At 41.0% G+C, this 24,125-nt stretch overlaps 1 protein-coding gene across 3 annotated transcripts in view; it reads right to left on the bottom strand.

The window, feature by feature from the left end:
* mei1 (meiotic double-stranded break formation protein 1) overlaps nt 1-24,125 on the bottom strand; it is a 63,110-nt gene that overhangs the window by 17,900 nt on the left and 21,085 nt on the right. For 2 of the 3 annotated variants that reach the window (XM_026165682.2, XM_080300432.1), the window contains exons 12-24: nt 20,406-20,540; nt 19,846-19,960; nt 19,254-19,345; nt 18,802-18,949; nt 18,284-18,395; nt 14,151-14,211; nt 13,385-13,482; nt 10,632-10,788; nt 9,428-9,575; nt 8,365-8,547; nt 8,017-8,139; nt 7,273-7,462; nt 534-647 (exon numbers count right to left, since the gene is read on the bottom strand). In XM_026165682.2, coding sequence (XP_026021467.2) covers nt 534-647; nt 7,273-7,462; nt 8,017-8,139; nt 8,365-8,547; nt 9,428-9,575; nt 10,632-10,788; nt 13,385-13,482; nt 14,151-14,211; nt 18,284-18,395; nt 18,802-18,949; nt 19,254-19,345; nt 19,846-19,960; nt 20,406-20,540 — 1,676 coding nt within the window. The remainder of the gene's footprint in view (nt 1-533; nt 648-7,272; nt 7,463-8,016; nt 8,140-8,364; nt 8,548-9,427; nt 9,576-10,631; nt 10,789-13,384; nt 13,483-14,150; nt 14,212-18,283; nt 18,396-18,801; nt 18,950-19,253; nt 19,346-19,845; nt 19,961-20,405; nt 20,541-24,125) is intronic. The other variant, XM_080300433.1, reaches the window with a different exon arrangement.

Genomic DNA, 24,125 nt, shown 5'->3' with positions numbered 1-24,125 from the left:
GTAAGCCACAGAGGGATGAGTGTTGCTGACATAAAGACGAAAAGCAAAGCAAATTAGACCCTTGTAACAGGCATGGAGTTATGAGTTACCGTCTAGTAAAGTTCAGTGCAGCATTTTGATCTGCAGATCAGCAGAAAACGCTCCTCTGAGTATGTTTGTGAGGATGGTATTAAATCAAAGGTGAGTGAGGAGTAATTGAAATACAGATGAATGCAGAAGAGGAAACAAACACGACAACATTGTCTCTCTCGCTAGATAATTGTGTTGCTGTGTAGTAAGATGGCATGCCGGCGACGCTGTAAGAAAGGGAGATGCAGTCTCTGTGGATGACTGAGAGAGCGAGCTGACTTGTTTGCCTGCTGTCGGAGCTTTTCTTGGTATCACTGTAAGCGAAACTGTTTGCTGTAGCGATCATGTTGCTAAATCTGCCTCTTAACATAGGGGGCTTGAGCGGTTATTCGGATATTTTAGATAAATGCAGAGAGAGAGAGCTGTGCTCAGCGTGACATGTCAGCAGCACCTTGGGGCCTCACCATGGTATAGCAGTTTGAAGTGCACTCCTTCCATATTACTGTAATGGGGAGATGAAGGTGGATCATTGGCCTGCGTCACACAAAGCAGCTTCAGCACCAGAGGGAGTGAGTTCACTGCTCCATAAAAACAGACACAAACAAAAACAAACCAGAAAAAAGAAAAGGTAAGACAGAGGATGGAGTGTGACAGAGCGAGAGATGAGAATGACAATGAATTAGCATTTTCTCTCAAGTCATTACTTTAGTCTGGAACCTGTTGTGCACATCATTTGTCAACAAAGCCAACACAGAGGATGTGGTCCAAACATGCACTCTATAGGATGAAGGATTTCTTGCATTCACTTGTGGTTTTTATGAAGTTTGGTTTCCCTAAGAGGGATTTCGTGAAGAGAAAGGAACCGGGAGGAAATGACCACATCTTACTCAGAATGATTAAAAATGACCACACACACACTTTAGAAACCAATATTAGGTGTCTAGATATAGCTAGGATAAATGGTGGCGTAAGAGGGTGGAGAAAAAGGACCAGAGGGGACAGGAGACAAAGGGCAAGGGGACTTTAACTGGAAAGAAACTTCAGGCTGAACAGTCATCTACATTCCCCTTTCACTGCTGTATTGCATAACATTAAAATATCTCCCCTTTGGGATGCCGCCGCACTGAAGCTAATATAAAGTATATATTAATGCAAATTACAGTGGGCTGAATTGGAACATGTGGAGGGATAACAGGCTGTAATTCCCTCAGGGCCCGGGATGAGCAGAAAGCAGGCAGAGGCTAACCACAGCAACAGTTTCTGAATCCCCAGCTGGCACGCTGCTGTTGTGCCCTTCAGCTGTGCTCATTAACCTGGGCAAGTACACAGACGTAATAACACCATACGGCAGACACCTATAACAAAAAAATACATTATTTGCACATTTGCATTCTTTTGTTCTTTTTTTCATTGTTACAAACCTTCAATTTCAGCATTTATGTCATGGTTTTATGGTTCTAATAAAGATACAGCAGCCTTCTGAAAACAAGTGAGGCCCGGATGCTAGTTTAGGCAGTCCACTCAAGCTAATTTATACCCGTGTGACATGCTACACTCTCCTCAAATTCTGTTTAAGATGTAAATGTCTCATCTCTCCCTCCAACATCTCAGTGTCTGCACTGCTGCCTGCAGTTTGACCCCTCCACCACCCCTGCATCCACCTGCAGGTTCCAGCAGGAGATTTTTTTTAAACTATTTACTGTGTTTTACCAGGAAGATAACAGAGATCAAATCTCTTTCACCAGAGATCTAGCCAAGGCAGCAGTCATACAAGCTCATAACATATCAAAATATGCAACACACACTCTATGCTTTCGATGAGCTCCCAGCGCAGAGCCCAACATGCAGCTATATTAAAAATTCAAATGTGAACTGATCGAGTGAAATGGTAATAACGACCAATTCTACATATATAACTGTTTAATGTAAATTAAGTCAACAGAGAAGAGCCAAAAACAAGTTTTTCCTAAATTTCCTTTGTTGGCTCCACAAGCAAATCCAAAAGCTAACGAATGGCTGTACACATCCATCATAAAATGCACAAATTCAGAGATGAAATAAACATGTTTACAGCCTGGTAAACAAAATGTTGTAGCTGGTATAGCTAATGAATGTTCAGACACGTCATAATGTTTAGCCAGTCACTGTCTACTGTCCTTTAACTCCACAAACTGTAGTCAGTGAAGTGGACCTCTCCACCGTGTTTTTGGTTCGCTTTGGAGTATTTTTAATACAATAATCTGACAAATAATTTGAACTGAAGCCAGTTACAGTTCATCCAAGAGGTTTATATGGCAGTTTTGGTGAGTGATTTGTAGTTTTAAATAATCTGGTATCTGTGGCTATGCTAGCATTATCTGATTAGCATTCCAGAGAGTTAAGGTGGCTCCCACCATAAGACTTCAACCTGAAGAGTGCACAAACTGATGGGTGGCATCATGATGGCTACGTCCATCTACTAAATACAGTCTATGAGCAAAACAAGTGAAGTGAAATTGTCTGACCTAATCTGACTGTGTCCAGTTACACCCCAGTTTATGGTATCTCACCTTCCACTGCCTGGTCGAGGAATTCATTTTACGAGGTTTTTTCCTTCCAGCATTAATCAGAGGTGACGGAGACTTTTTCTTGCCATTTTAATCCAATTCAAAACCAACCATATTTTAGGAGGCTTTGTTATTCCAGTTCACTTAAAATGAGATTTATATGGCAGGTTGGTTATAAGAAACAGCACTGCACTTAAACTGAGCACTGTGTCCAGCTGCTGTTAAGTCATATTTTAGGATATACCAAGCCTCATTCGACTGCCACAAATTTTTCTTTAATTTAAATAAATTCAAGTCAATATAATCTTTGTGCCCATGTTTGCTCTGCAATAAATGTTCTTATCTGAACAGCTGTGCTTTTCTGCAAATGTACTAATTTGAAAAAGAAGAAAAAACACAATTATCATTAAACAGCTCTTCTGCTATCTCTGAATGTCACTATAACAATCGTTTAAAGCAGAAAGAAAATGCTGCCAGAGAAAATGGACTCGCAAACGTAAATCAGCGCAGGTATCCTTTCAAAAGTTGCTTTCCATATTTGAGAATAATTAGCCTAAGTGCTTTCCATTATATCGCACAAGACATTGTGCCAAACGCTCCAATTAATCCGTGTACATTACTTAATAGATGTTTTATTATGGTATATGCCAACTGTTATTTTTAACCCCCAGTAAAACATCTTGGCACGCTCACGTCACGGTTATGGAGCAAAAGATGAATTGATTGTGAAAGTTGTTTTTCTTTAAACAAAATACAAATGCATTTTTAATATATTACTATTCTACTAGGTTCCATTAGTTTTTGATTATTTATGCCAGAAGAACTAACAACATCTGCAAACACGAAGACGCATAAACTTGCTAAATTTCCCTAATTTAATTCAATTAAATTTGGTATCCTAGATACAGAAAAGCTCACCAATCAACAGCATGTAATCCTTCTTCGTTTGAGCTGTGGTGAAAAGCCTGAGTAATAAACTGTGTTAATAACTGTGGAGAGACAATAAATCAAAAATAGCTCTTTTTAAATGAAAATCTTTTTTCTTTTCAAGTCAAAATGATGAGAAGGGCATCTCAAACCAAACAGCTCAGGTGTGGCTGCTGCTGCTTCACTTGGATAAATCTTCCAGTGTCTGCTGTGTGGGGAGAAAAAAAACCCGACATGCGTTTGATCTATTATGTCTCACTGTGTGGGAGCCCACTACCTCACCCTGCAGGTGGATGTGTTCCTGTGTACTGTGTGGATGAGCTTGTGCTGAGTGGGTTTGAAACAGCTGAAACTTTTATTTGCTACAAAATGTTTTCATTTGGATGACTAAGAAAGACGAACAAAACAGTGTCCCACATGGTGAAACTCAAACTCTGGGGGCCGAGCTGCAACGTTTACCTCTATACATCGACTGTAATTAACCGTATCCGTGACTTAATGAGACATAAGTGAGCATGAAGCCAAATCAGCTGGCATTAATGTCGATGCGCAACGCTGAGTGGTGAATTCATTCATTCAGAATGGTGAATCACTTTATGTGTGAGAAAATTAATCTATTAGTATAGTGCTGTGTTTTGTAACCACAGAGTCATAATTATTAACACAGTTATTAAGGCATTAGCGCTCATCCCTAAATTCGGGATCAAGGTTTAAAAAACAGAGCTGAGGACACATTTTCGGTGGAAGTACACACAGAGTCTGAAAGTTGTCTGAGAGGTCACGTTGTAAAGTGAAAATTAATTTATCAATATACTTTGAGTTAAAAAAAAAAGACAGTAATGTGCAAAAGTCTTGATCCACCCCTCATTTCTAAATAAGTACATATATTAGAAATTATACTTATCTATCACAAATCTATCACATGGTACTTAAAAACCTCTACTTTCTTTATATTTTGCCATTTTTGGAAAAAAGGAAATAGACACAGGAATATATTGAAACGTGCAAACATACATGGAAATACAGAATATAATAAAGTCTATATTTGGCATGAGCACCTTTATTCTTTGACACAGTCTGGACTCTCTTAGGCAGCTTTCTTGTCATTTCTTTAAGCAGTCTTCAGGAATAGTTGCTTCTTTGGATGTTGGCTGCCTTTTGTTCTGCTCTCTGCTTCAATAATGTTGCGGTCTGGGCTCTGGGAAGGAAAATCCATAACTGATAGTGTTCCACTGTGTGGTTTTTATCCTATCCAGGTATGCTTTTACTGCATTGGCAGTACGTTTGGGATCATTTATTATCGCTGAAAAACGAAGCCGTTGCCAATCAGATGCTTTCCAGATGGTACTGCACTATTCTGCATTCATAATTCTATAAATCTTGACCAGATCACCAGCAACACTGTATGAAATGCAGCCCCAAATCACGTCCGAGCCTCCACCCTGTTTTACAGATGGCTGTAGACACTCACCATTGCACCTCTCTTGTAACTGCTGTACAGACGGATGATGATTTGTACCATAAATTTTACTTTGGATTCATCACTACATCAGACCAGTCGCCACTGATTTTCAGTCCAGTTCTTGTGTACATGGGCATATCTCAGCTTCTGTGCCTGTTTACCTTCACTATGAATAGCTTCTTGATGGCCACCAGGCTCAGGATTTGTTAGCTGTTCGTCAGACAAGATTAAACACTAGCGAGGACAGAGCCTTTCAGTCTGTGGCACCAAGGCTTTAGAACAGTCTCCCACTAAACTACATTTAGCCGATTCTGTGGACTCTTTTCAGAACCTTTTCTATTCAACAAGGCTGTTTAGATTCTTATTGCTATAACAGATTTTCTTAAAATTACCTATTTCTTAAAATTTACCTTTATTTTATTTTGTGCCTTAACTTCATTTTATATTAGCTCTGTTAGATGAATCATCTGAAGGATCAGATAAAGCTCTCAGGTGCTCTGCCAGGACTTTTCCTCTTTCTAAAGGACATGCGTTTCAGATACTGCTTACCTACTGCAGATAGTTTTTTAGGTCTGCCACTTCTTCCTTTCCTCCATTTGTCCATTTTCCTCATTTTTCTCAAGGACACACTGCACACTATGCTGAGATATTGTTAGGGACTGGGCAGGCTGTTTTCCCCTCTGTTTTCTCCTTCTGTCTCTCTCTGTTCTCTCAGACAGAGAGGTGGGCTTTACCTGTGTCTCCACCCACAGGCGAAGCCGCCACTCACGCACTTGCGCCCATTGCCTCATTACGGTACGTAAGGACCGGCTGAGGCAGTTGTTCTCTCAAAATTGGATCTTCCAGTTTAGTTTTTGCTGTTGTGTTTTCTGCTCAGTAATTTTCTGAGTTCGTTGTTCGTTTCCTGGTGAAGCTACTTGTGCTCTCTTGAGGAGTCTAAAGATCACAGCTGGCCATTTTCCTCTTCCACTCTAAGAGTCAGTCAGCCCCTACCTGCCCACTCTCCATTAAGCTTTCTTCGCCTACCCTGGATTTCAGTCTGCCCACCTGCTACTCCTCCACGACTCAAACACAGAATCTAACAAGTGAGATCTCAGAGTTGAATAATCCTTGCACATCTCTATTGCTGCTACCTTCACTAACTACCAGTCTCCCTCTCTGCAGACCCTCTCTGGGCTCATCTGACAGAAACACTAGCTGCCTAATTGCTCATCTGCCTGTTGTTAACTTAATTCAGTCTCTAAATAAACCTTATAAGCCTTTTATTGTTGGTCTACATCTGCTCCCAGTGTCTAGTAATTGCAATACCATACCAGATACACTAAGTTTTTAGCTAGCAGCTCTTTGGTAATCAACTTGGTGGCAGAAAAACACTATTTTACGCTAACTGTGTTAGCTTTGGCATTTTTCATAGTCAACTAAAGAAATGCAAACACTGTGGCTTTATAGCAGGCTTCTAATAATGAAGTGCCAAAAGATGCAACTGAGAAGTGGCTCTTTGCTAGGTTGTCTGTTATGTATAGACAGACCACTGGTTCATCCCTTGAGTTACAGTAGGTACTTTTTTCTGCTTGAATGATGAATGACAAACAAACAAGCATCCCTGAAAATGTTCAGGTAGTCTGACTCGTCGGCAGCAAGAAAGCAAGAAAGACAGCAAGAAATGAGGAGTGGTTTGAGACTTTTGCACAGCACACTACACGCTGACTGTTTGTGTACATACACCTTTAAATATGTATTAATAAAATAATGAATGTCTCTGCACACAGATACAATCAGCTGTTCCAACAGACAGGACGCCGTTCACAGCAGAGCCTACTTAAAAGCTGTTGTGCTATAAAAACAATTGGAGTCACACATATTATGCTAAATGCTTTCCCTGATTGAGGCACATTAACTTTAAATGAAAGACTCCATTACTGCTTCATCGCTGCACGGCGAGTGCGCGAAGCTGCCGCCAGAGGTTTTATGCTGTGCGGTTTATCTCTGTATTTCCCAGAGAGAGCTCGCAGAAGTTTGAATTAAAACTGCTCTCTCAATTTTTTTAATCAGCTCTCCATGAAGCTGATAAAAATGTTACCTGGTACATTTTGGGGGGAAAAAGAAAAAGAAAAAAATTAAAGTGAATTTTGTTTCATCTTTTCTATTCTGGTGCATCTATTCTCATTAATTTAAATACAATAGAGCCACAGTTACGCTGATTCCTGTACAGATTATTTTGCTTTGAAGATGCTAGAGGTGTTACAATATAAGCTCTGTGTTTCTTACCCTGTGCAGCGTATTCCTGTTCAAACCCATGGTCTGTGTTCACCACACTGACCCGCTGTAGGGCCTGGAGCAAGGCTGGTCTTAGCTTTGTACACAGGTTTATGTTGTAGCCTCTTTGACCTCCCAGAAGAACTTCTAGTACACCCAACACTCGCTCAGCTAGAGGAGCCTCTCTGGTGCAAACCATGTCCTGTGGTCAATTAAAAAAGTCACAACAAAGAAGGCACATCCATTTAGAATATCTCTTGGTAACAGTATTATCCCAAAGCAGTAAAGCGAATCAGTTGAATGAAGACAATTGTAGCCTAAAGAGGAATTACATATGGCACCATGGCTCTTTCTGGAACCTCCCCACCCTTTCATGTGCATACATGAGAGCAGCAGCGAGACCCCGATACAGAACAGAGCAGACATCGGTGACTACAAATATGAAACTGATTAAGTCAGGCACAGCATGAAAAGGAGGATCTGTGGTGGAGGTGACTGGTACAGTGGCTTGTGTGGGCAGCAACTGTGGGCAGGTTAAAGAAGTTTAACCAGCATGTCCTATATGAGATCTGCAAGCTGGATATTTAGGAGGGTATGACGTGGGGCTGGCACGGAGAATTTACTCCATGCTCGATTCAAATTTTTATTCCAAACAGCTCCCTTTACAATGCAGCATTCAGCTGCATAAAAATGTGTTCATTTGAATATAGCAAAGTCATTAACTCTGAACTCTTATTCAAGGTCTCTGGCTCTCACCAGGAGGGTCAGTATGACAGCTGGGTACTTCTCCATCACAGACAGCAGCTCCATGGTTTCTGTGTCTGTCTTCTGATCCGACCTCTCATCAGCATGGCTTTCTTTCTCCTCCTGTGTGTCTGCCTGTAAGACCAGATGAAACCCAGCCACCTTTTCATCAACTCTGACTTACCAGAGTTGAAGGGAATTCAGGAAAACACACCCCAATGTGTCTCTAAGACTTGCTCTGTCAGAGTGAAACTAATTAGTGAAAGTTGCCAGAGTGAAACAAGCAAATTGAGTTCAGTAAAATCACTGAATTATTCAGAAATACTTGCTGGGATACAGTTTAAGCAGATGTCTCATTACCGGGGTAGGCCCTGTGTTTGTGTCCTGTTCCTTGGTCAACCACAGCTCCAAGACCAGGGCGGCAAATTTCTCTGCCAGCTCTGGGTATCGACACATGAAGTGGATCAGCGCAGGATGGTGAAAGTAGAGTGAAGAGAAGCTTTGGCAGGAGGAGAGTGCCTTGCTGATGCAATTCAAAGAAGCCTTGAATAACATGGTGAAGAAAGATTGATGAAGTCAAAGTACTCTCTTTGAGTTGAGTGTACACATCCAAGTTAAAAACTTGCAATTTTGAAAATAATTTTCTTCACAATCCGGAGGAGGATCTCTTTTGAAACCCTACTGAGGCAGAGCCCTTAGACAGAGGAGCAACTCTTCTGTAATCTATTTTTATTCACAGTCAATGTAAGGTATATAATATTGAGTAGTCTCAGAGAGGCCGCGTAATACTCTGTGAAATAAAGAAGGGCGCATTTTTCATGTTTTTTTCTTCTGTGATGCTCAACTATAGTTAAAATTCTTTGCTGGTGAATTCTCTACAGCACAATATAGATTTTGTATCAAGAGATGAACATGAGCAGTCAAGCTCTGACTCTAAGTATTTCTAAGCCTGTTAAAAAATGGTTTCCATATTCAATCATGAAAAAAAAAAAAAAAGAAGCATCGGCTCCGTACGCGCCACTCTTTCGTCTGTGGACGGGGAAAAAAAAACTGAACACGTTCAAAATGATGAGATCCTGACACATTAATATGGCATTGCTTGTCAGTACACCTATCTCAACCTTCAATCTGTTTCATATTGTTAGACTGATTTACTGAACACAAAATTTTAAAAAACTTTTTCTCAAACCGAGGCAGACGTGTCTTCGCTGTCAGCGTGTTTTGGCATTAAAAGTGATAAAGGTTAAAAAAAGGAAAAGAAAAGTTAAAAATACTGGAGCCTTAAGGCACCATAATAGCAGAGAAGCCTGAAATCTAGGTAAAGTTTAAACTTTACTTCCACGGTGACGCTGTACCGTAAGTAGTGACTGCTTTGAAAGTTTTCAAAGTTACTGTGTGTGTTTTGATTTTGGCTCAGAGTTACCCCATCGAGTGAGGGGCTCTTGTCCTGTGTGAGTGCCAGCAGGTAGAGGGCAGAGCGGAGCACAGAGTGAGACGGGACACAGCCCTGCTCCTGCACAGAGCGCAACAGCCACACAACATTGGAGAAGACTATCTGGTCAGGGAGGAGCCTGGATTACACACACACACACACACACACACACACACACACACACACACACACACACACACACACACACACACACACACACAACAAACACACACATATTAACGGCATTAATTGCAGTATTCAAAGTTCACATAAAGACAAAGTGCCCCCAGGGACACGCTGACGAAAGAAACTCGATATCTCTCAACACAAACGCACTAAAACATATGCAAAAGATCAACACACACATTCAGAGATCCTATCCCTGAGTATACAAACAACACGCACCCTCAGCCCTCCCACGCTATGTAAATCTCTGGCCACATCTCTCATAATCTTGATGAGACCGCGCAGTGGCAGGGAGAGGCTTTCATCGCCTTCCCAGGAGGTTAATGCATAGCCGAGGATTCGCAGAAAGAAAAATTAAACTTTCCAAGAAGCCGACACGCTGTTTTTCTCAGGTTATAAAAAATGCATTTGAGACCACCCTCGACGGGCCACGGCAGAAGAACAAGGAGAGAGCTGCAATGACGTGTGAAACCAGACGAATTTATATTCATACAAGTCTGATATATTCGATATAGCATGACTGCATTCATCATCTTGAGATTTTGGTTATGTAAACACAGTAATATAGCTCAAATGTTGCCTTTTCTGCTCTCAAAGTATGGACTACAGCATAGCTAAACAAGGCTTTGAGAGTGCGAGATGTTTGGTCATATCCACATGAACCAAAATTTTCCAAAACTACTTTAATTGCAAAAATGTACAATTCTTTCCAAATAGTCGGAGAAATGTAATATTCAATAAGGTCCATGTCAATATACAATAGAGACAAATGTTTACTCTTCACAAGTGCTTAGATACATAAGAAAAATGATGCTGATGCTAAAATATGCATCGGTTATTTTTATTTCCACAAAATAAATAAATAAAATAACAGCTTATATCACAAGGTTGCTGGGCACTTAAATTGAACAAACTGTTTGTGATGTTCAACACTGAAGTACATAATAATTTATCCCAAGAGTGCTTGTATATATCTAAATATATCCCTGCTGCTTGTGTGCGTTATTACCTGTCTCCTTGCTGCAGGGCGAGGTACAGCATTATCACCAGGCAGTATTTCGGAGCCTGTGGTCCTTGATATTCACACAGCACAGAGGGCCACTCTGACAGGCGATAACACAAAGAGGGAAGGTTGTGCAGCAGTAGATTTTCAACCTCCTTCAGATCTGAGGGACAAGCAAGGTGATGAAACAGAAAGGAGAAATGCAATCAATGCTAGAAATGGGAAGAGGAGAAGGTTTGCGATAGAGAGCGAGAAAGCAACAAGAGAAGGTGGAGAGAATGAGAGGAAATGAATGAAGGTGAGAGGTGGTGAAAATAAAACAGAACACAGCAGAGGAGGCCCTGAGGCCAATTTTCCAAACAGGTATTACTCACTAATTTTTTTATTATTATTTTTAAACAACTGAAGGCATGCCAAAGCTGATGTTTATGAAAAAACACTCTTTTACAGGCAAAAACGAGTGAGGCTTGACTGATATCCAAACAAATCCAACTACAACGCCAAAATTCATCATTAAGCAAACATGGAAAAGCTTTAATTAATGTCTTATAATATTATCTGAAAAAACACATTCTGTTGCATAATGTAGAAAAATTAGGATGGATTAAAAAGCCGATAGAATGATGGGTGTGAAATGAAAGGGAGCATAAGAGGGAACATGAAAACGTAAAACATGAAAAAAGGAGTCAGATGAAGATGAAAGACAGAAGGGCTCAAGCAGGAAAGCAGTGTTAGAGAAAGGAGAAGAACGGCACAGGCAAGGCACAGACCCTGATCCATGACTACACAGTGGATATACAGTAAAGCTCCAACAGCATCTGCGGGAAGTGCAACAAAGAAAATAAAGAATGAAATGAGGAAAAAAAAACAAAAAGCACAGGAAAAGCAGAGAGAGAGAGAGAGAGAGGGTGGCAACAGTGAGCTCTATGGTCTGGAGGGTAACTGTAAGTAAGAAAATATACTGTTTACAAAACAGAGGAAAGTAAGAAGGGCTCCAGTTACCAATGCAGCCATCGCCTCCAGGGAAAGAGTCAAAGAGTGAGGAGTGAAGAAGAATAGGGGGTTGTACTGAGTTTAAGAGGGAGGACTGGGACAGAGAGAAATACAGCAAAGGGTAGACAGATGAAGAAGATGAGAAAGGGGACAACAGATGGGAAAGAAAAAAGAAATAGACCCACACAGCAGGCAGCAGTGACACACTGCCTCCTGTTCAGGTCCTAAAGAACAGAAAAGTAATCTGAGACGAGAGGACAAGAGCCTTTTCTTAAACATTCACATGAGATTAGCAGATATCTTAAAAGCACAATCCCGATGACACGCTGTGATGTATCACAGGAGTAATCAGTAATATAAAATCTTAAAAGCACTAATGAGACTGTACACAAAGCAGGACATGACAGACAGGGAAAAAAATCTGCTAAAAACCTGAAAAACAGGAGTTTTTGAACAAGAAAAACATACACTGTAAAATGTGATAGGAAAATTTCAAGATGAGAGGGAAGAAAAATGAGGGAAAGCAAGAGGCTGAAAATGAAATGGAACCTGATAAGGATGATAAAAGGGAGGAAGATGGTGACAGGCAGGAAAAGAAACAAACAGGACTCTCGCTCTGCCAAACTCATTATTCACCATCACACACACACACACACACACACACACACACACACACACACACACACACACAGACACACACACACGCGCTTACTTACTCGTACAACTCTTACATCTCATTACCTCAAAGAAATATTTTACTCCACTCTGGTGTCAGTGTCACACAGACACATCTGCGGGGGACAGCTGCAGTTACCAATGAGCTGCTTTCCTTTGCTCTTTATTTTAGTGGATGCTGCAGTGATGTGAAATAAGGAAGTGTATGGAGTTTGTGCATTTGCTTCCGTGTAATGGAATTAAAAGCAACCAGCACTTGGAACTGGAAATGTTACCTGTGCGGACCTATGTGTCATAAAGCGCGCTGACATTTAAAAGCCTTGGCCTGAGCTCTCTCACATAGGAAATACAATTCAAAGCCAGTTAACACAATCACCGTGTTTATAGTCCGCACACCTGGTTCCCTTCCTTTCATCCTTAACAGAAACCGGAGCTCTTGTTAGTCAACGTGCAAACACTTTCTTTGTTTTTTTCTTAAGCTTGCCTGTTGACTGTCAGACCCTCCTTAAGAACAGAGTTAACTTAACTCAAAAGAACAGGTGAGTCAGATGGAAATGAGACTCTCGCTCGAGTTTTTGATGTTTAAAGTCAACATAAAGACGAAAGAGAGAGAGCGTGAGCCTGAGTGGGCGAGGAAGCAGGCATGTGACAAAGAAAAACTAAAGCAAAACTGCAAAAGAACCTTATTTACTTTTAAAATCCAGCATCATTTTGTCAGTTCATGGCAGCGGTTCTGGGTAAAAAAAATGTATAATGAAGGATTTGATGAAGAAGCACCTGCTGAATGTAATATGAAGTCAGTTTGATTTAGTTTGCCGAGTATGAACTATACCTACATGTATCACGTTAATACAGACAGGCGGTAAATATTTGATTAAGCTGTGAATGGGGAAAAAACAGTTGAAAACCTCAGCTACAGCTAAGACGTGCTTTGGTGACACACTGACCTAGCCTATTCGGATAAACTGCAATGACAGTTCAATATTTCTCAGAAAACTGGCAGCATGACATCACTGCTGAGAGCAAAAACAGGGTTTTTACCCTGACTGCATGTCTCCGTGTGTGGTGCAAACGTGCATGTATTTGCATACCGTGCTGGTGGGAGCCAGAAGGAAGGTCTGACTGGGAGAGAAGACACATACTGAGTTTTTGTAGAAAACCACAGCAAGATGCATTCAGATTTGGGTTCCTGAAAGAGGGAAAAGGCGCTTGAACACACACAAACAAACACACCGAAGGAAAAAAAGATTTTAAAAAAAGAGAGAATGAGGGCACCAGAGACAAACAGTGAACAATTACCGCTCAATGCGCGGTCAATACAGCTAAGAGCTAACTGTAAAACCGAGGACAGGATGTGCTTTGACAAACTTCTCTCAAAGATGAAATGCACAGTGTTTAGTTTCATTACAGCTCAGAGCACGGGGGGTGGGCTTAAGCCTATCAAGTAAACCACATATATGACCACACTAGTATACGAACACAAAAAAAGGCACACTCTAACACGAAGACCCACAAAAGCGCATATTCTTACATGTGAAAAACAAAGCACACACAATGCAAAAGCACACTGTGGACTTTGAAGTAGTAGATCCATCGCTTAGAGACAGACACACTGCTGAGAAGACTGGCTTATTGGAAAAAAAGTAGAGTGACTCAAAAATGACAGATGCCTCGGTCGGTGTTATCTGCCTCATTGCTAAATGTGCTTCGACAGAGAATGATAATAGCAGCTCGGCTCACAGAGCCACCGCGGCTGGATACACACAGTGTAGAGAAACACGCGTGCGCCGCTGCAGTTTTAATTGTCGTGTGTGTCTCTGTGTGTGTGTGTCCTCAGGTTATCCTCTTACAATGTACCTGTTTCCTGCACAGAGGAGGCCTTTGTGTTCCACAGCCAGTCTGTAGAAACCAGAGGACGCTGGAGGGAAGAAGAGGTGAAGAGCAGAATAAATAAACTACTACACAGTGAGAAATGAGGAAGAAGATGAGGATGATAGCAAAAACACCATTTATATAATGCAAACACTGAGGTACATCAAAGCCACTAACAAAAAATGTGACAGTTAGTGTAAACACACACAAAAAAAACCATTCAGCCTAATTCTAAGGAAAACACCGACCCAAAGCTCAGTGTGGTAATGACGAGTTTAGCAATGAATTTAAATGACGAGAAAGAGGAAGAGCAAGAGTAATAGAAGCTCTTTTTTATTTCTAGGCTGTCAAAGTTTTCTTCATCTCATCTCATGTGTCACATTTAAAGTCATGTCACCTTACTGCCATGTCCACCCTATCAGAGTAGTAGTATAGCTGATTAGGATCAAGTAGGTGAGACTTACCAGTTGTTGTTGGTAATACATCTCAGATTCTACAGGCCTCTGTTACCATCTTAAATGTTACAGTTTATTACAGAACAATTAGAAAAAGACTGAACAAGTATGACTTGTTTGGAAAGGTTTTGCAAACGTTGATCTGAACAAAGAACAAGACTTCAGCTACAATGACAACACCTCATACCAACACTATCAAGCACAGTTTAAGGGTGATCATTTGGGTTTGTTTGTAATCATGGGACCATTGAGTCGACCATCAGCTTCTCTGTATACCAAATTAGTCTAGATTCAAAATCTGAAGTTCTCTGTCTGTCGGGCTGACATCTAAAGTTTGGCCAAAAGTGAGTCACACAACAGGACAATGATCCCACGCACAGCAGAGTCTGCAGCATGTCAAATCCAGACCTCAATCAGAGTGAAATCCTGCAGTTGGAAGGGAGCTGCGCATAAACAAATGCCCACAAACCTGCATGAACTGAAGCAATGGTCTAAAGAAGAGTGAACCACACTGATGCGAGACACTGATAACGTCACAGAAAAACATTTCTTCAAGATATTGCTGCAAAATGTGGTTCTACAAGCTTCTGAATCACAGGGTGGTTTTTCACAGGACTACAGGGAGTCCTGACAAAAAAAGGTTTCTTTTAGGTGTAATGTGTGACTGACAGGTTATAACTTGTCATTTTCCAACATGCAGGATTACTGTTTTAAAGCGACATTTTTTCCCCACTCGCACACAATTTTCTCTCAGCCCTGCCTCAGTAGTTTTCAGTGCCTAAATGTAACTAGTGACAGTGAGTAAAAATGAAGGGAATCAGTGAGTTAAAAAAGCAAAACAAAGTGAAAAACACATTCAGCTTTCTAACACAGATGCTGCAGGTCTCACACTAGCGAGCCACGGAGACCTCATGTTTAGACACAAGCTGGCTCTAAAAAAATGCATTTTATGAAACACCGGGATGAAAAAGTGCTGGTAAAACACAGGTGCCATCAGTTCATGATGCCCAAACCTTTGCATTTTTTTTTTATCTTAAATTAGTTTCCAAGCAACACAAAATAACTTTTAAATTTAATTTAATGAATCACTGAAGACTTATGACAAATTTGCCTTCAGTAAAGGAAAAAAAGGCTATACTGTAAAGCTGTATTTAATATCTTGACCGTTGCAGTGCTTCAGTGAGAGAAAGCACCTCAGACTTATTAGAGAGATGTTTTAATCCCATAAGGGAACTAAATTGCTTTCTTCTTTGTCCATGTGGACCTATGCCACATCTGCAGGAAACTGCTCTGCTTTGATAAGCGCTTCCAGGACAAATACCGAGCTTAGGTTTGTTTATAATGTCACCACATCGGCTTGTCTGGACGCCAGAGGCAACAAGTTCTCTGTCAATTACTGAGTCTCATCGTGCTGACAGCCAATTTTTAAGAGCCTGCATAGTTTTCCCACTACAGCGATATCAAATTTAATTAAGGCATTTAGCCTCACTTTTGATAAATGTAGAATAAAATGTTGATATTACTGTTTCTGGCATCAAACAGTGCAAAAGCCCGATTTTCATTTTGTAAACGTTATCTAACCATATCAAAGGTTCAGTGGCTCGGCGGTGAACACAATATGTTGGTGGTGATGAAATAAAATGAGCTTAATTTCTTTTTATATGATTAGCTGGGAATAAAGCTTTGTGATGAAACTGCTTCTGTTTATTTCATTTAGTAAAACAATTTAAGACTTTAAACAACATTTAAGCAAAGCGTTTAATTGGCCAAGTTGGATTAAACGAACAGGCTTGTTTGGAAATATATTTAGTTTGTATTTTGTATTCCTGTGAAGATCAGACACACGGAGACCTCGAGACTCGTGGTGATGTGGGCTGGCTGTATGTTTCTAGCAATACCACCCGTGATATCTGCAGAGCCAACGATAACAAGACTCAAAGGAGCGGCTAATTTAGAAACATGAGCTGTGAGGGCTCTACAAGCCCTTTCAGCTACTGATATCATGAATCTCACTACACTGTAAATGAGTTCTATCAGCCTCCAGACAAACAAATGTGGTATTTACATTGTGGTGTAGTTAGTGCTGCCATGGTGTGAAAATTAAGTGTGCTTTCCCATTGCACTGTAAAGCCATAAACTGTATGTAAAAGATGGCAGTAGCCTCCGTAACGCCAGCCATTTTTGAAGCATCAAGCTGACGGTGATTTTTTGGAAATGATGTGGTAAGCAAAGGCTAAATCTTCTTCGTCGTACTTTTTGACTCTAATGCTGACCATTATCCGCACAAAATGAACACCACTATGTATTAAAAACACTTTCCAACTAGAGCAGTCACCTCCTGCTGGTGATTAGAAAGAATGCAGGCATATCCAATATTCGCACTGGTCTCCCTTTTCAGATGTGGAAGCTTTTATATACACAGCAAGGTGAAGACATTCACATGAACTGCTCCACTGAACTTTGTGGTAAACTATTGCAGTTCCTGTTCACTTGTGTGTCAATCAAAAATCGTTTGTTTTATTGTCAAAATGTTTTGTTTACATTATCTGTTAACGTCTGTAAATTCACTTTGGCCAGGATCGAAGTGTTCATAAATCAACTGATTATCGTATTACCGGTATAATAAAGCTAAAATCTAAATGTGCAGGAAACCTGAAGTGAAAGTGATTCACCCTTTTCTGTGAACATTAAAAAAAACCACAAATCTAATATAAATTATATTATTGGCTATACTAGGAAATTTTCATTAAAGGAGCATTCTTTATAATCTTTATAATCCAGGAAAGTAGCTTTATAATTTAGAACAAGTCTTTTGGTGATCTTACAGTAGCATACATAGTAAAATATTTTATTGTGTCCGTGTCAATAACAATGTATTTTTTAAATATACCAAAGTAACTTACATTTCTCTGCTAACATCTTTATAATTTGTGAATAATCTGTCCTATATACCATTTGTTATCTATACAATAAACCATTACAAGAACAACAGTTTAGGAATAATTCTTATAGATGCTGCAACACACAACCTTGCAGCCTAGACAACATGCAGTCATCTGTTGTTTCAGACAAACTGACACATTTGACACTAGACTACTTTGATATACACAAGAGTTCATTTTTGACTCAGTGTCTGCAATGTGCTGAGGTCCTGTGGCTGCAAAACAAACCCAAATCATCACCCCTCCACCACCGTGCTTCACATTAAGTGTGAGGTGTTCGTGCTGATGTTATTTTGGTTTTTTTGTAGAGCCTGGGATGTGGCTCTTGGTTTCATTTGCAAGCTCTTGAGCGTTGCACAGTTTGACCTCGGGCGAAATTGCTCAGATATCCACTGCTGGAAAGATTGTGCCATTCATACTTGAATGTTCCAGACCAGCAAACTGGCAAAAGCTCTGCTTTTATATAGATACTTGGACTTGCTGTTGATCAGTTAATAAAGCTCAGTTGATTAGCATCAGCTGGTTGCTGCTTATAATTCAAATGGAAGCAGCTATGAGTGCACTTAGTATTTCAAAGTACTGCATAGACTCCTGTGAAAACATTCTTATTCAAGACTAAGATTTACCACAGACAAAAAAAGAATGATACCGTACATCATTCTATCATATCATTTCTTATCATGAAACACCTACTGCTGTTTTGAGTTTATTCAGAACTCACCGAGCTTATTTGCAAAGGCAGGCATGAGAGATGGAAGCAGGGTGAACTGGGAAGATAGGATAGAGTAGAAGTTCTGCAGTATGGGGGCACTGGGTGCACGCTCACACATCCTCTACACACATAGAAATTTACAGACAAAAACAAACCACAAACTGTAAACAATTTTTTCCCGTGTGATTGATTTTTTTAGCCTGAAGAGACCCAACGAAATATAACATAAAAACAATTACCAACACTACAGCAGAGGCACTGATCAATAGGCACGCATGTCCATGTGTACGCAAAGCTAATGTAGACAGAGGTTGTGTGGCTGTGCTTATTAATATAGTCATTTAGAGGAGCCGCCAGACGGTGCATTATAATCAGCATGACCTATTTCTCAGAAAACAGCAGCCGGCAATTGATCATTTCCTCAAGTGTTTGGTTACGACTATGAAAGAGAGACACAGGGTTAAGATGAGAAGATGATTAATGTAAATCTGGGTGTACGTGTGTGTGTGATGGTTTTCAGCTCTCACTATAACAGTGGGTATCCAGACAGCGTCACAGCAGCGGAGCAGGCATTGACACAGAGACTCTAGAGAGTCCTGAGCACCGCTGTGCTTGTATGGAGCTGTAAATGTGTTCTCCTTCAAAACAGGGTCTGATGCACACTCCTCAGCCAGCCTTGAACAGATATCAAACACACACAATAACCCGCCTATAAAAAAATACACAGAGATAGATGCAAAAAATATATCTGTAAACACTCATACCAAGGATTTCATTAAGCTCTTCCATCTGCACTTTAACAGAAAAGATGTAATTCAGTTACTTCTACGATAGTTATTGATTCAGTCCTATTTTCATCTTCTTCATTTTCACCTTTTTTCATCCATATGAGAAAATCTGACAGACATACTGTAAGAAACTCATAAAACTTTGTAAATGCGTTTATTCAGTGATGCCACTGACTTAACAACGTTCTGACCTGCAGGCAGACTGAAAACAGACCAGGGCCTGGAGCAGAAATCTTTCAGACCTCAAAGCCTGGCTGCTGGGATCTGACCTCTTCATTCTCCCCTGAAAATTAACAGAGCGAGATGTTAAAAAGGGAGTGCAGAAAAGAGAGAAGAAATGATGCAAAAGTCAGGAAATCACATCAAACAGAAAACCATCATCCTTTACAAGTACTATCTAAAATAATGGAACCTCTTCATAAAAACAGACTGAAAGAGACCCCTCTGTTATACAAGAATCACCCACTCACGTGTATATCTCTGGTTGTTACTTTAATGTTTCAGCTTGAATATAAGTGCATGCAAACTTGTTGATAGTCACATTAAATACCATTGTTGCAACACTGTTCATTTTTAGCCAGGAATCAGGACTCTTTAAAAAACAGTGGTGACAGACAAAAAAAACGGCATCAAAGAGAGCTCTGTGTCAGTGTAACTTTTGAAAGCACTGATAACCACAGTGGGTGGTGGGGTGGTGGTGACCACTCACTGTAAAACCTGGCACAGATTGACAGACGAGACAGATCTCGTATTTTTCCATTTGCAGATAAAACAAAATCTCACAGAGCTTCGCAGATGAGCGGGGGAGGGCAGCGTTAGGTTGACAAATCTGTTGGTGATGGCCTCTATCAACTTGATTATTGCCTCGTACTGGACTGGTCTGGACTGGTGGTCGAGTCTGAAGAATTCAAACACAAAAGTAAACACTTGATATTATCGGGGGTGGAGTAGGTGGATGGTGCAGGGAAGAACAAGCAAGCGTTGCAGAAGGGCATTGGTGTGGATATCAAGTAGTTCTGTATGTACACCCATGTGTGACCTACACAGAAGTTAAAACAGCTCAAACGATCAATTAAGTGTGTAAGTATGTTTTTACTTTTTTGTGTCATGCTGTGTTGTTGTACATGTCTGCTACTAATGTGTTTACTGTGTGCATAAAGGTCTTAGGCAATGTATCTGTCTGTTTTGTCACTTTATCACTAATAGGTCAGAAAAAATTATACAGAGAATTTGCTTTAAAAGACTCTAAAAGGTTGCCTGTTTCCTCAGGATATAGTTGCACAACCGCCCTTTGGCAAGAAGTAACTCTTTTACATATTTGCAGCATACATGTTTGTGTATACCTGAACAAAGCAGAAGTAACGCTGGCTGCCTGTGTGGCTACCAGCAGGCAGGAAGAGGAGACTCCACCAACCAGGACCTCTGAAACTGCCACAAACCCTGCGCCACTGGGGAACAGACGCACACTTGCAGGTTGTCTGCACATGCACACAAACAGACATGTAAAGCATTACCAGGAAACCTAATAGGGTTTTGCTTGTTGAAGCAAAGAATGAAAAAGGAAGACATTTAAAAATGACACATCACAGTGGATCTGAAAGCTGCAGAGAACTGTGCTAAAAGAAATCAGGAATTTTTCACTGATAGGAAATTTTTGACATGAGAGTCAATAAGAAACCATGAAAAAGCTGACCGTCTACTTTTTCTTTTTGCCTGACCTTATCTATAATTCTTTGTCCTGCTGTGCCAATAGCAGCAGTGACTGTTTGCTGAGTCCCTGCCTCCCTCACTCACACACACACAAACTCTCCTTAAGGGCAGGCACACACAATAAACAAATAGTGCTGACCTATCGGCCTTAGAAAGATCACCAGAGTACATCTCCAAGCTGCAGCATCACAGCTGTGCACTGGCTCACTGTTGCCGCAACATTAGTTACACAGAACATCCTAAATAACACATGCATGCACACTGAAGTGTACACAAACACACAAATTGTCGTGCCACCCCTGCGTCATTTAAGCGAGGTAGCTGCGTGCAGGAGGCAGCACACTCACTTACACTTAGCAGTGAATGCACCGAGACAGCAGGCACTATATTCAAATCTAATTAAACTTCCTAACTGTGCTATTAGTTACATTATGTGCACAATGGCACAATCTGTAATCAAACTAACTTTGTATTGGGGGGCTAGAGGGTTGAAAGCAGACTTGTACCTCAGCTAGTTGCTGTCTTGAAAAGTTCAAGCCTGCAGAGCATGTGTGATAATGGTTCTTGTTAGAGCACTGTATTGATTTTTATTCGCTGTGGATGATCCAACCCAAACCCCGACCTTAATAATAGCTGAGTCATGTCGGGTGATTCTATATAAAAATATAGCTTTTATAGCTTTACCATTACAATTCAATGCTTTACTCAAAGCCTTACACGTAACATTAACCTAAACCTAGTCTAAAAAAAACCTCCTCAACCTCCTAAAATGTTGGGTCTCAAACTCAAACTGTTTTTCATAAAGACAGATATACAAGTATACACCCAGACAACACACACAGACACACAGGTGCACACACACACTTTAGCTTGTTCAGCACTTTAAGAGCACCGGCCCTGCTACTTTTTACACTTCTACTCAGCGTAAAGGACAAATTTCCCCCTAAGATTATAAAATCTCTTATCCTCTGTATCTCTGCCATGTGACAGGGGAAACGTTCCATTAAAATTATGTCAACCTTGCAGAAACAAGACTCCTGTTTTTACTGGCTTGAGATATATTTTCATCTCCGAGACAGCAGACAGTTAATTCACATCTAATTAAAGTTTCCAGTCCACCGTATTTAACATGTTTTACAGGAGGTAGCGTCTCCTTGTCGGAGCAGATGGAGCTGCGCGCGATGTTCAGTAAACGAGCAAATGTGTGGTGGAGTAAAATCTTCAGCATAATTGGCTGTGGGGTTTTGGTGAAATGACATACACTATGTAAACTTTACAACCACAACTTACCGCAAACAGACAGATGTGCTGATGGTTTAATAATAATGGAATAACCTTTAAAAACGTTACAAAATACACGCATATCTAGCCACAAGGAACATTTTACAAACGTATATAAGTATTGGGTATTGAATCAGTGGTTTAACAAACATTTGAACACTATATTGCCAAAAGTATTTGCTCGTCTTCCTTCACAAACATGTGATGCAGTCCTATCATTTGCAGCTATAACAGCTTCAACTCTTCTAGGAAGTCTTTTCAACATTTATGGAAATTTTTGATTATTCTTTCAGAATTGCATTTGTGAGATTAAACAATGATGTTGGACGAGAAGCCCTGGCTCAGCTCTACTTAATCACAAAGGTGTTACATCAGGTTGAGATCAAAACTCTGTGCATGACAGTCAAGTACTTCCACACTAAACACGCTCATGTCTTTGCAGACCTTGCTTTTTACACTGGTGCACAGTCATGTTGGAACAGGAAGGGGCCATCCCCAAACTGCTCCCACAAAGTTGGGAGTATGAGGCTGTCCAAAATGTCCTGGTATGTTGAAGCATTAAGAGTTCCTTTTAATGGTACTAAGGCACCGAGCCAAACTCCTGAAAAACAACCCCACACCATAATTCCCCCTCCACCAAACTTTACACTTGGCACAATGCAGTCATATAAGTACCGTTCTCCTAACAAACCTGGTCTTGTCCATCGGATTACCAAATGGAGAAGTGCACTTCATCACTCCTTAGAACACATCTCCAGTGCTCTAGAGTCCAGTGCGTGCTTTATACCACTGCATCTGACCTTAAGCATTGCGCTGCTCAGCCATGGAAAGCCGTTCTATGAAGCTCTCTCTGCGCTGTTCTTGAGCTAATCTGAAGGCCAAGGCAAGTTAGGAGGTCTCCTGCAAATGACCTGACCCCACTCTGTGATTTTAAATGTCCTATCACTATCATCAGTGCGTTGGTGGTTCTTTGTGTCCGGGGATGGGCGTCCGGGTACACACCGGCTCACTCCTTGGCGGCCACTTATCGGGGCCTGGAGCCTGGGGCTCGCTCGGGCCGCTTCAGGGGCGGAGTGCCCCCAGTCTCTCGGCCTGGGGCTCGGTCACTCAGGCACAGCTGGCTGCTGGCGGAGCTCACGGGCGCGTCACTGCAACCCCCCCCTGGCTTCTGCTCCGCGGCTGCTGAGTGACCCCTCATCGGGGACTCTCCTCAGCTCTTTCTGGGACAGTGGCGCGGCTGCCCCTCTGTTGGTCTTCCTTGGTCTCTTATGTTCTGAGGGCCTCTGGATGTCTGGAGTTTTGATTTCCTCCATACCTGCTTCATGCCCTGGAGGACGGGGGCAGTGGCTCCCCACACCCTCTAGCAAATCATTACATGAAGGAACCTTTTAAAAACAAGCGCGTCCATGCTCACAGGTGTACACACGGGTGATCACACACACAAACTACACCCTTTTTGGCTACTACTTCGAAGCGCACTGTGTGCCGTCGATCTTGCGTGCTGCACGGTAATGTTTAGTATTTGGTATTTACTGTCGTATTCCCATAAATCATTGTGATGTTGTTTATTCTATTGCTCTCGTTTTCTTCTGCTTGTTTTCTTTTTTTTTCTCAACAGGTGATCCAGGTGATCGATATATGCATTTTTTTTCTTCTTCTTTCTCTCTGCTTATTCTGTTGTTGTTGTTGTTTTTTTTTGGTTTTGGTTTTTCTTCTTCTTTCTTTCTTTCCACCAGTCAAGTCTGTCCCGTATTCAGCAAATGAAAATAAAATAAACAGTAAAAGGTGAATCAAATGGACCATAACGGCAAGGCTGGGATGGTCAATTTGGTAAAGTAAATCCGTTGGGCATCTTTCTTTGCCTTTAGACAATAATTCTGATAGCAAAAGGGCCAAACGGGACAGGCAAAAAAAAAAAAAAGTCCTATCACTTCCGAGCTGTGCTGCTGTCAATCCCAATTGCTTCCCCCTTGTTATAATACCACTAACAGCTGACTGTGGATTACTTAGTAACAAGGAAGTTTCACGACTGGGCTATCATGATTTTGATTTTATACACATGAAAGTGATTG

The sequence above is a fragment of the Astatotilapia calliptera genome, chromosome 4 (assembly GCF_964374335.1).
Source record: "Astatotilapia calliptera chromosome 4, fAstCal68.1, whole genome shotgun sequence".
Classification (NCBI taxonomy): domain Eukaryota; kingdom Metazoa; phylum Chordata; class Actinopteri; order Cichliformes; family Cichlidae; genus Astatotilapia; species Astatotilapia calliptera.
This window is presented reverse-complemented; position numbering and strand designations above follow the sequence as displayed.